Here is an 11,760-nt window from a genome sequence, read left to right on the forward strand (position 1 = left end):
GGGCTCCAGCGCAGCCCCTCTGCAGCGTTCCTCTGCAGCTGGCACTGCCCAGCGCCCCTGACCAGGGTTTGGGGTCCCTGCACAGCCCCCGGCGCAGCCCCCTGGCTTCTTCCAGCTCCCTTCAGCCAGGATGATTTTCTCGGGGGTAGGAGCACCCAAAGCCAGCGGAACTGGCCTCAGCCACTTTCCGTGGGATCTCTCCTCTTCCTTCCTCACCAAATTCCCACTGTCAAAACCCAGCTTGAGGCACAGATCCCCATCCCCTCAATCTCTCCAAGGAATTGGGCTCGGATTTCCCAATCCAGCAGGGCAGAAATGCTCTTGTCCTTACCGTGCATCCTAATTGCAGTAATGGCTTAAGAAATAATTGAAAGAAATTAAAGGAATGAAGAGAAATTAAATAAGAGCTGCCAGCTCCAACTAAGGGATGCTCAAACCCCTTACCAACAATTCGCTTTAATTAACCGACTCAAACAAAGTAATCAACACCACATTGATACAGTAGGATTCTTTTTAATCGAGTTATAGATAAATATTGCAGAATGTAAAAACCTTTGTAAATCCAGAAACTCTTTCAAGAGATAGACAGGGCACAGCTGCAGAGAGTCTTGGGGAGTTCAGGGGAAAAACCCCAAAGTTTTCAGTGTTTAGCATCTCCCACCCTGTCGTCACTGACAGCAAACACGGCTTCAGCCTCGGGAAAACACGGAGAGTCAGGGATTTTACAGATCCTGGTCTCACCTCAGCCTCTCAGCAGGTACAGTCTGCAGGGAGAGGGAAGAAAAAGGGTCAGAATGGACAGCCTACTTCCAGAAAATCATCACCATTCATAAAGCACTAAGCAGAGCTGTAAGAACTTCCCCAAAGGTTCATTTCCCTGCGGACTGAGGGCTCTCAGTTGAAGCACGGGCTGGACCTGCCACGGACAGACTCCAGGAACCCCAGAAGTAAAAGCCACTGGGCCAATTCCAGAAAACATTCCAAAATCAGGCTCCTAGGATGTGACCATCTCCTCTCTCACCTGGAGGTGGAAGCACAAGGAATGATCTTCCCTCCTGTGGGTTTTCTGGGATCTGCAGTGAACCGCAGGGGGAAGAAAACAAAGCCTGAATATTTCGCACGACTGGAACAGAAAAGTGGGGAAAAGGGAGGCAGGGGCACTGCTGGGGTGATAACTGGGATCCAGCCTCTCCACACCAATGGAAGCAGAGACTGAGTGACAGAGCCTTTGGGACCACTTTGCTGGGATTCATAGGAAAACGGGTGAGTTTTATTTTGGCAATAAAGCCAAGCTGCTTCTCACCTCATCAGCCGGGTACAGCAGCAGCACCCGCAGGAACCTGGCCAGGTGGCTCTGCCTGGCAGAGGGCTCCCCACTTCCTGGGAATTGTGTGCTACAGGGCTGTGCCACTGGCCATTAAAACAGTTCCCACCTGGCCCTTCACAAAGGCAAGGTGCTTTTTCCATACAGCAAATGGTTTTTGAATTAAGAAGGTAACACTATACTCAACTGGAGAAGAAAAAAGTGAGAGCTGTAAAATTTTCCCACGCCAGGCAAAAAAGAAAGCCAAATCAAACCAAAACGAAAAGTAGCATAACAATGAAAAAAACCCCAAAACATATCAAGCATATTTCAAGAGAGTTTAAATCTGAATGAAGTGATTTACTTAGAGGCTTGAAAATCTGCCATGCTGCAAAAATCTAACTGCTGCAATAAAAGCCTTTTCTTACATCACATTTTAGCCCTGAATTTGCAAAAACCCCTGCCAAACTAACAATTCACCACATACAGTTCTTGAGTCATTCCTGTCCTTGAGCACGAGTCAAGCTAAAGTTATGGAGACAAGAAAAACATAAGTGACTCAATGCTGCTCCTTTGGAAATTACAGAATCAGAGGGAGGGTTTTCCTTAGCTTAGGAAAAATGCACAGCCAGTTCAGCAGATACTGAATAGCAGGGAAGTCAGGAGATACGTGCTTTGCTGTCAGAGACAAACATATAAATAAATATTTACATTAAGCCAGAGGTCTACAGATGGTCTGATCAGAAGTCTTGATGCAGAAAACCAGCCCTGGGGTATCCTCTTAAGGGACACAGGAGGAACTCCTTGGCTGGGACACAGCCTCGCTCAGCGCTGCTCCCATGGCTCTCGGCTCTTTGCCAGTGCTTGCAGTGTCCCCGCAGATCCCAGAGGATGGCAGGGCCAAGGCTCCCGTTCGCTCCTCCGGCACTCAGCGAGTGTTTCCTGCCACGCCCCCTGTGCAGAGCAGCCACGCGCGGCTCGCCGGTGCTCAGCCCTGCCTCCAGGGCTTTGAATGGCACATCCACCTGCAAAATAGGCAGGGAGAGCTTCTGGCTCACACGCGGGATTTGACAACACAAAGAGCACGCGTGGGTGTCAGAAAGGGCTCAAATCTCATCTCACACCACCGAGAGGGGGAATGGAACGGAGCAGCGGGGCAGGGACAGGACAGGACAGGAAGGAGCCGGGTTTGGGGGGGACACGGAAACGGGGGAAAGAGAGGTAACTGAACACGGGCAGGAGCATGGAGCGGGAGAGAGAGGGACAGGAGGGGATCCTCCCGGCGCCCCGGCTCCGCCCCGGCTCAGCCCCGCCCGGGCTGCTGCGCTCGGCAGAGCTCGGCTCCGTTCGGCTGGACTCGCCTCCTCGGCCAGCTTCGGCTACTTTCGGCCACGCTCGGCTATTTCCGGCCGCATTCGCCTCCATTCGCCTCTTCGGCAAAGCTCGGCTCGCCTCGGCTGAACTCGGCAAAGCTCGGCTCCGCTCGCCTCCTCGGCCCCTTTCGGCCGCTTTCGCCCACGCTCGCCTAGTCCCGCCCGCTCCCGCCTCCATTCGCCCACTCCCACAGCTCGGCTCCCTCCGCCCGGCCCCGGCTCCCTCCGGCTCACACATTTCCTCAGGGCACCTCAGCACAGGTTGCACACAGAAGCTGTGGCTGCCCCCGGATCCCTGGAAGTGTCCAAGGCCAGGCTGGACAGGGCTTAGAGCACCCTGGCATGGTGGAAGGTGTCCCTGCCCATGGCAGGGGCTGGAACGGGACGAGCTTTAAAAAAAGGTGCCTTCCCATCCAAACCCTTCTGGGATTCCACGAATCTGTGAACCGCTCCCGGCAGAAGGGCTACATTTCCATTGTGCTTCGAAAATGCTGCTGCAAGAACACGAAGAGAGATTTCAAATACTGTTAAAGTGGCACAACCACATCAAAAATTACGTCTGGGGGTAAAGTGGCAACTCTGCAATTCCAACCTCTGATACCAAGGACACATGGAGGGCTGAATCCTGGAGGTCCTTACATGACAGGATTTCTAGAGTTATCCGTCCCCAGTTTGCTGCTTAGGGTTAGAAAAGGTGGAATTCTGTTCTTAAGGGGTTACCACGTACCATCAACGTGAGAGACGGGGATGCTGATGTTTGATCAGAGTCCTGGAGCAGCCTGGAGCACGCTGGCTTCCCGAACCAGGTCTGCTGCCTTGTCCGTGTAGGGGTAGGGCTTTGTCCTCAGCCTCAGCAGGATCTGTCAGCAAAGGAGGAGAGAAAAGTAGAGTGCACCGGCTCCCAAGTGTGGGGGAACCATGTGCTGCTAAGGAAGACCACGTGCTGAAAGTGGTTGGAAGCCGGGCGGGTTTTGGGAGGACAAATTCCATATTACTTCTGCAGGATTCTGTCTACAGTTCCTGCTCTACAAACCAAATACATCAAACGACAACAACAAACAAACAAACAAAAAAACCCCACATTAAATCAACAACAACAAAATAATTACTCCTACCTCAATAACCCCATACTGCCCCAAACCATTCCAAGGAGGGCGGCAGGAGGGGCTGGCAAAGGCAGGGCCCCGCCGGGCCCCCCTCGCCGCTGCCATCCTTCTCCAGCGCCGCCGCTGAGCCGCCTTCAGCCCAAAACCCACCCAAAAATACCCCAAAATCGTCCTAAATGCCCCCCAAAAACCCACCCAAAACTACCCAAACCCTCCTAAAAATATCCAAAAAACTCACCATAAAATGCCCCAAAACCAGCCCAAAACCCTCCCAAAAATACCCCAAAAAATCCACCCAAAAATATCCTAAAACCCACCAAAGAATACCCCAAAGCCCTCCCGAGAATACCCGAAAACCCTGCCCATAAACACCCTGAAACCCCAAATTAACCACTCTGAACCCCAAAATATCCCTGAGCTCCTCATACCCCAAATTTTCCTCCCCAACCCCCAAATTCCCCCCCGACCCCCAAAATTCACTTCTGGGTCTCGTCCTCGGGGGCCGGCGGCTGCCGGGGCCCCCCCAGGCCCGCGGGCGGCGCCCCCAAACCCGGGGGGAGTTCGGGGTCCGAGTCGGGGTCGTCCTCATGAGCCACCAGCCTGGGGACCCAAAAACCGGGGGGAACCCCGAATCGGGGGGGGGGACCCAAAATTGGAGGGGGTTCTGGGGGGTTCTGGAAGGTCTTTGGGGCATCCCAGGAGGACTTTTGGGGTCTCAGGGGGTTTTGGGGGTCCCAGGAGGAATTTCAGGGGTCCTAAAGGGAAATTTGGAGGTCCCAGGGGGAGTTTTGGGGTCCCAAAGAGAATTTTGGGCGTCCCAGGGAGGGCTTTGGAGTCCTGGGGAGAAGTTTGGAGGTTTCAAGGGGTTTTTGGGAGGAATTTTGGGGGTCCTGGGGGGGGGTTGGGGTCCTGAAGGGAATTTTTGGGTTCCCGAGGCTGTTTTTGGCGGTCCCGGGGCTGTTTTTGGGGGATCCCGCCGGGTATTTTTGGGGGTGCCGGGAGTGTTCTTGGGGTCCCCCCTCACCAGTCCATGGCCGGCTCCACTCCCCGGTTCCCGGTCAGCGCCAGCGCCTTCGCCCTGCGGGACCGGGGGGCTCCCGGTTATTTTTGGGGGGTCCCAGAGGGTTCTGAGGGGTCCCGGGGGGTTTTTTGGGGGTCTCGGTGGCGTTTTGGGGGTCCCGGGGGCTCCGGGGCCTGTCCGTGTGTCCCGCCCCCCCCCAATCCCATTCCCGGTGCCGGGTCCCCTCCGGCTGCTCCCGCCCGCCCTCCCCCGCTGTCCCCCCGGTGCCGCCGCCCTCAGCGCGCCGGGCCCCGAATCCCACCTCCAGCAGCGCCTCCAGAGCCGCCCGAGCCCGGTCCCACCGCCCGCCGCCATCACGGCGGCGCCGGGCTCCCGACACGTGGGGGACGGCGGCCGGCGAGGGACAGAAAGGCACAAAGCGTTCCGGTACGGACGGCGGCCGGAACGGGACAGAAAGCCTCCCTCGCCGCTGCCATCCTAATCCGGCGCCGCCGCGGAGCCGCCTCCAGCCCTCCCCTCACTCACAGACATCGCCCCGCTCGCCGCTCGCTGCCGCCCCTCGCCCCGTCTCGGTGATTTTGCCGGGCGCTGGCTGGGGGGCTGCAGTGCCGCCCTGTGCCCACAAGGCGGCAGCACTTTTCAAGGGAGTCCGCGCCAAGCCACTCCCAAGAGGGCGGCCGGGTTGCAGTACCGCCCTTTGTCCACAGGGCGGCAGCACTTTCCAAGCGAGTCTGCACCAAGCCACTCCCAAGAGGGCGGCCGTGGGCGGCGGGGTTGCAGTACCGCCCTGTGCCCACAAGGCGGCAGCACTTTTCAAGGGAGTCCGCGCCAAGCCACTTCCAAGAGTGCGGCTGCGGGTAGAGCGGCTGCACTACTGCCTTGTGTCCACAAGGCGGCAGCACTTTTCAAGCGAGTCCGCGCCAAGGCACTCCCAAGAGGGCGGTCGGGCTGCAGTACCGGCCTTTGTCCACAAGGCGGCAGCACTTTTCAAGGGAGTCCGCGCCAAGGCACTCCCAAGAGTGCGGCTGCGGGCAGAGCGGCTGCACTACTGCCCTTTGTCCACAAGGCGGCAGCACTTTTCAAGGGAGTCCGCGCCAAGCCACTTCCAAGAGGGCGGCCGGGCTGAAGTACCGCCCTGTGTCCACAAGGCGGCAGCACTTTTCAAGCGAGTCCGCGCCAAGCCACTCCCAAGAGGGCGGTCGGGCCGCAGTACCGCCCTGTGTCCACAAGGCGGCAGCACTTTTCAAGCGAGTCCGCGCCAAGGCACTCCCAAGAGTGCGGCTGCGGGCAGAGCGGCTGCACTACTGCCCTGTGCCCACAAGGCGGCAGCACTTTTCAAGTGAGTCCGCGCCAAGGCACTCCCAAGAGTGCGGCTGCGGGCAGAGCGGCTGCACTACTGCCTTGTGTCCACAAGGCGGCAGCACTTTTCAAGCGAGTCCGCGCCAAGGCACTCCCAAGAGGGCGGTCGGGCTGCAGTACCGGCCTTTGTCCACAAGGCGGCAGCACTTTTCAAGCGAGTCCACGCAAAGCCACTCCCAAGAGGGCGGCTGCGAGAGGCGGGGCCGCAGTACCGCCCTTTTTCCACAAGGCGGCAGCACTTTTCAAGGGAGTCCGCGCCAAGGCACTCCCAAGAGGGCGGCGGGGTTGCAGTACCGCCCTGTGTCCACAAGGCGGCAGCACTTTTCAAGCGAGTCCGCGCCAAGGCACTCCCAAGAGGGCGGCCGGGTTGCAGTACCGCTCTCTGCCCACACGGCGGCAGCACCGCGCCGTCCCCGCGGGCACGGCCTCGGCAGCGAACGCCCCAAAGCGTCCGCGCGGGAAAGAACGGAACAAAAAGCCTGCCTGAGACCCGATAGGAACCGAAAGAAAAAAGCTTTACTCTTAAGCTGCAGTTCAACACGCTTTATTTTTATGTTTTTCATATTTATATTCACATTCGGATTTGTAATGGATATTGATGGAAAATTATATTTTCATAATTTCTTACATTTATTCCTATTATATTTTATTTCAGATTTTTATACGTATCCTAATGGATATCTTAATAGAGGTCAGGGGAGGGTGTGTGGCTGGGGGCGGGGCCAGGGGAGGGGGTAAGGACAGGGGTGGGGGTTAGAGGGTGGGGTCAGCATTGGGGGAGGGGGGTCAGCATTGGGGGCGTGGTTAGGGGTGGGGTCAGGGTGTGGGGGAGGGGGTGGAGGGTGGGTCAGGGAAGGGGTTAGGGTAGAGGGAGGATTCAGGGTGGGGGTGTGGCTACCAGACAGACCCCTCCCCTACCCCCCCTATACATATATATATAAATATAAAAATATTGTCAGGCGCAGCAGTGGAAAATTTGATGCTACCAAGGAGTAAAAATTTTTATTTTTACTTTGATGCTCCCAGGGAGTAGAAATTTTTATTTTTAAAGTTGTTTTTCTTTTTTTTTACTTCCTCGGAGCACGGTATTTTCTACTCCTGCTTTTTTATTCTAAGTACAGAAAGGGGAAAAAAGAGAGAAAGAGGAGGAGAGAGTGAGAAGAAGAAGAAGAGGAGAGAGTGATAAGAAGAGGAGAGACAAGAAGAAAAGGAGAGAGGAGGAAGACGAGAGAGCGAGAAAAGGAAAAAGAGAGAGGAGGAAGATGAGAGAGTGAGAAGAAAAAGAGGAGAGAGGAGGAAGAGGAGTGAGAAGAAAGGGAGAGAGATGAAGAAGAGTGTGAGAAGGAGAGAAGAGAGCAAGAAGAAGAGGAAAGCGTGAGAGGAAGAAGAGAGTGTGAGAAGGAAAGGAGAGTGACAAGAGGAAGAGAGAGGAGGAAGAGGAGTAAGTGAGAGGAAGAAGAGGAGAGAGAGAGGAGGAAGATGAGAGAGAGGAGAGAGTGAGAAGAAGAGGAGAGAGGAGGAAAAGGAGAGAGTGAGAAGAAAAGGAAAGAGTGAGATGAAGAGGAGAGAGTGAGAGGAAGAGAAGAGAGTGAGAGGAAGAAGAGAGAGGAAGAAGAGGAGAGAGAGGAGGAAGAGGAGAGAGGAGGAAGAGCAGTGAGTGAGAAGAATAGGAGAGAGGAGGAAGAGCAGCGAGTGTGAAGAAGAGGAGAGAAGAGGAAAAGAGCGAGAAGGAGAGAGTGAGATGAAGAAGAGTGTGAGAAGAAGAGAACAGTGAGAAGAAGAGGTGAGAGTGAGAAGGAGAGAGGAGAAAGAGGAGAGAGGAGAAAGAGGAGAGAGTGAAAAGAAAAGGAGAGAGAGATGAAGCGAGTGTGAGAAGAAGAGAGGAGAGAGTGACAAGAGGAAGAGAGGAGGAAGAGGAGTAAGTGAGAGGAAGAAAAGGAGAGAGAGAGGAGGAAGATGAGAGAGAGAAGAAGAGGAGAGTGAGAAGGAGAGAGGAGGAAGAGGAGAGAGTGAGGAGAAAAGGAGAGAGATGAAGACGAGAGTGTGAGAAGAGGAGAGAGTGAGAAGACAGGAGAGTGAGAAGACGAGGAGAGAGGAAGAAGAAGTGAGAGGAGGAAGAGGAGAAAGTGAGGAGAGGAGGAAGAGAGTGAGAAGAAAAGGAGAAAGATGAAGAAGAGAGTGGGAGAAGAAGAGGTGAGAATGAGAACAAGAAGAGGAGAGAGGAGGAAGAAGAAGAGAGGAGGAAGAGGAGAAAGTGAGAAAAGGAGAGAGGAGGAAGAGGAGCGAGTGAGAAGAAACGGAGAGAATGAGATGAAAAGGAGAGTGTGAGAAGAAGAGAGAGATGAAGAAGAGGAGAGTGAGATGAGAGTGTGAGAAGAAGAGGAGAGAGTCAGAGGAAGAAGAAAGAGGAGGAAGAGGAGAAAGTGAGAAGAAGAGGAGAGAGGAGGAAGAGGAGAGAGTGAGACGAAAAGGAGAGAGTGAGAAGAAAAAGAGAGTGTGAGAAGTGGAGAGAGTGAGGAAGAAGAGAGAGGAAGAAGAGAGGAAGAAGAAGAGAGGAAGAAGAGGAGAAAGTGAGAAGAAGAGGAGAAAGGAGGAAGAGGACAGAGTGAGAAGAAAAGGAGAGAGTGAGATGAAGAAGAGGAGAAGGTGAGAAGAATAAGAGGAGAGAGTGAGAGGAATAAGAGGAGAGAGGAGGAAGAGGAGAGAGTGAGGAGAAAAGGAGAGAGAGAGATGAAGAAGAGAGTGTGAGGAGAGAGTGTGAGGAGAGGAGAGAGTGTGAAGAAGAGGAGTGAGAAGAAGAAGAGGAGAGAGGAAGAAGAAGAAGAGGAGAGAGGAAGAAGAAGAAGAGGAGAGAGTGAGAAGAAGAGGAGAGAGTGAGAAGAAGAAGAGGAGAGAGGAAGAAGAAGAGGAGAGAGGAGGAAGAAGAGGAGAGAGGAGGAAGAGGAGCGAGTGAGAAGGAGAGAGTGAGATGAAGAAAAGGAGAGTGTGAGAAGAAGAGGAGAGAGTGAGATGAAGAAGAGGAGAGTGAGAGGAGAGAGTAAGAAGAAGAGGAGAGAGTCAGAGGAAGAAGAAAGAGGAGGAAGAGGAGAAAGTGAGAAGGAGAGAGAGAGATGAAGACAGTGTGAGAAGAAGAGGAGAGAGCGAGAAGAAGGAGAGAGGAGGAAGAGGAGAGATGAGAGGAAGAGGAGAGAGGAGGAAGAGGAGTGAGAAGAAGAGGAGAGAGCGAGGAGAAGAAGAGGAGAGTGTGAGAAGAAGAGGAGAGAGAGTGAGAAGAAGAAGAAGAGGAGAGAGTGAGAAGAAGAGAGCGAGAAGAAAGAGTGAGAAAAAGAAAAGGAAGAGAAAAGAGTATGAAGAAAACAGAGCAAGAAAAATAAAAGAGATAAAAAGAGAAACCAAAAAATTCAGATTAGAAAGAGAAAGGCAAAAGAAAGGAGGGGTAAAGAGAAAAAGAGTGAAAGACAAAGAGAAAAGGAAGCACTTGAAATGAAAGAGAAAAGCAAATAGAGAGACAAGAAAAAGAAGAAATAGAGCTGAAAACCTACAGGAAAACAAATGGAGAGACTGAACACAAGGTAGGGTTCAAGAGAGAAAGAAATAGAGAGTTAGAAACACAAAAAATTAAAGTTGGACAGAAAAGTAAAAAGGGTTAGAGACAAAGAAAATGATAGCAAGTGTTAGAAAGACAAAGGCTGACAAAGAGAAAAAAAAGAAGAAAACATAGTGAAACCTAGATTGAAAGAGACAAAGAGACATGGGGAAATACATGTAGAGGAAGGGAAGAAAATAGACAGGGTGAGAAGGAAATAGGGTTAGAGAAACATAGAGATGTGTTAGAAATGGAAACAAAGGAAAACACAGCCAGAGACAAAGAGTTACACATGGAAGGATAAAGTGAGGAATAGACTAAAGAGGAAAGTAAGAGGCAAAGGGAGAAAAAGGGTGAAAATGATACGACTCAACCACACCAAAGAAAGACAGGAGATGGATGGTGGGCGGGGCAGAGGGTAAGAGGTATCATTATTAGGGCTGATTAATCTTTATTCCTTTAATTTAAACTTCAGCAATACACAGGGAAACAATGTATACAAACGCAAGTACAGAGACAAATACAACAAAGAATACATCATACCTAGGCACACAAGTACAAGTCCAATTTACATACAGTAAAATACATCAAAAGACAGGAACACCTGCAAAGACAGAACAATATAATGTATTACAAGGAAAATACATATTGACACAATATAACCGTGTCTCCATTTCAGAAAAGTCCACAACACTTTTATTGTTATGACGCACCCGGAACAAAAACGGCGCAAAACGCTCCGCCGACGTGCACGCCCCCTTCGCGTTACGCACAAACTCACATTCACGGCAACTCGCTCCGGAGACTCCCAAAAAATCCTCCTGCCTGATGAAAACCCCCCCTGAAAGGCAAAGGCCATACACACAAGGTTGGAACTGCTCCACACACACACACACACACAGCTGCAGACACAAGCACACACAAACTCTCACAGACAGACACAGACAGTCACACTCTCACACATTCTTCTGCTGACACGCTGGCTGCCACCCTTACGTGAAACGCTGCACTGAAGAATATGCTTAAACGCTTCTTCTGACCGCAGGACCTCCATGTCAAATGGTAGATTCCAGGAAATTCTGTAGGGACCCGGGGACCTACGAGACAAGGGGAGGCGGTCAGTGACTGACTATCTGAGAGCTAGGAGCTATACCAACTCTGGGCCCATCAGTGTTGTACCCCAAACCCCATAGAGAACAGATGAACGGCAAAGCTTTATAACTGCTCTACCTGAGCGTGACTACGTGCCCGGGCAAGGCAGCTCCAATCACAATTGCCACAACAGAGGTGCATACAACATAAGCCATCGTAGGTACATACAGTATAAGCACAAACAACATAAGGCAACGTAGGTACATACAGTATAAGCACAAACAACATAAGCCATCGTAGGTACATACAGTATAAGCACAAACAACATAAGGCAACGTAGGTACATACAGTATAAGCACAAACAACATAAGGCAACGTAGGTGCATACAGTATAAGCACAAACAACATAAGGCAACGTAGGTACATACAGTATAAGCACAAACAACATAAGGCAACGTAGGTGCATACAGTATAAGCACAAACAACATAAGCCATCGTAGGTACATACAGTATAAGCACAAACAACATAAGGCAACGTAGGTACATACAGTATAAGCACAAACAATATAAGACAACATAGGTACATACAGTATAAGCACAAACAACATAAGCCAACATAGGTAGGCGCAACATACGCACATACAATAGAAGCCGACACAGGTAGGTGCAACATAAGTGCATACAATGTAAGCCGACAGAGATACAAGATAAGTGAGGACTTGATATAATTCTCCAGAAGACTAATTTTTGAGCCCTATATCCTTTGAGAAGGCAGATGCTACGGAACTACTGTGGTCAGGTGATGAAGGGCTAATAAGATCCGTACGGAAGTCCAAGAGAAGGGCTACCAAAACTGAGAATGAAGATGGATGAGAACATCTCATGTACATCGTCCGGTCCCAAAAAGTAAATATGTAAAG

At 51.9% G+C, this 11,760-nt stretch overlaps 1 protein-coding gene across 3 annotated transcripts; it reads right to left on the minus strand.

Annotated features, from left to right (window-relative positions):
* Window positions 1–497: 497 nt before the first annotated feature.
* LOC144248625 (UBX domain-containing protein 1-like) lies at window positions 498–5,356 on the minus strand. Of its 3 annotated transcripts, XM_077790672.1 has the most exons (6): window positions 5,105–5,356; window positions 4,807–4,860; window positions 4,263–4,382; window positions 3,404–3,536; window positions 2,015–2,328; window positions 498–764 (listed from the first exon to the last, which is right to left on the minus strand). In XM_077790672.1, the coding sequence occupies exons 1-4, from the start codon at window positions 5,155–5,157 to the stop codon at window positions 3,527–3,529; spliced, it is 237 nt and encodes a 78-aa protein (XP_077646798.1). In that variant the 5' UTR covers window positions 5,158–5,356; the 3' UTR covers window positions 498–764; window positions 2,015–2,328; window positions 3,404–3,526. The 3 variants fall into 3 exon arrangements, 1 of the variants encoding a protein (XP_077646798.1); XR_013341932.1 differs by lacking the exon at window positions 4,263–4,382; XR_013341933.1 differs by lacking the exons at window positions 4,263–4,382; window positions 4,807–4,860.
* Between the last annotated feature and the right edge of the window lie 6,404 nt (window positions 5,357–11,760).

The sequence above is a fragment of the Lonchura striata genome, unplaced genomic scaffold (assembly GCF_046129695.1).
Source record: "Lonchura striata isolate bLonStr1 unplaced genomic scaffold, bLonStr1.mat Scaffold_202, whole genome shotgun sequence".
NCBI lineage: Eukaryota > Metazoa > Chordata > Aves > Passeriformes > Estrildidae > Lonchura > Lonchura striata.

Excerpts from the sequence above, each read along its gene's own strand:
- LOC144248625 (XM_077790672.1), bottom strand. The coding sequence starts at position 5,157 with ATGGCGGCGGGCGGTGGGACCGGGCTCGGGCGGCTCTGGAGGCGCTGC. Across the intron at positions 4,861-5,104 it reads CTCTGGAGGCGCTGCTGGAG|GGCGAAGGCGCTGGCGCTGA; the intron begins GTGGGATTCGGG and ends CCGGTCCCGCAG. Across the intron at positions 4,383-4,806 it reads GTGGAGCCGGCCATGGACTG|GCTGGTGGCTCATGAGGACG; the intron begins GTGAGGGGGGAC and ends TTGGGTCCCCAG.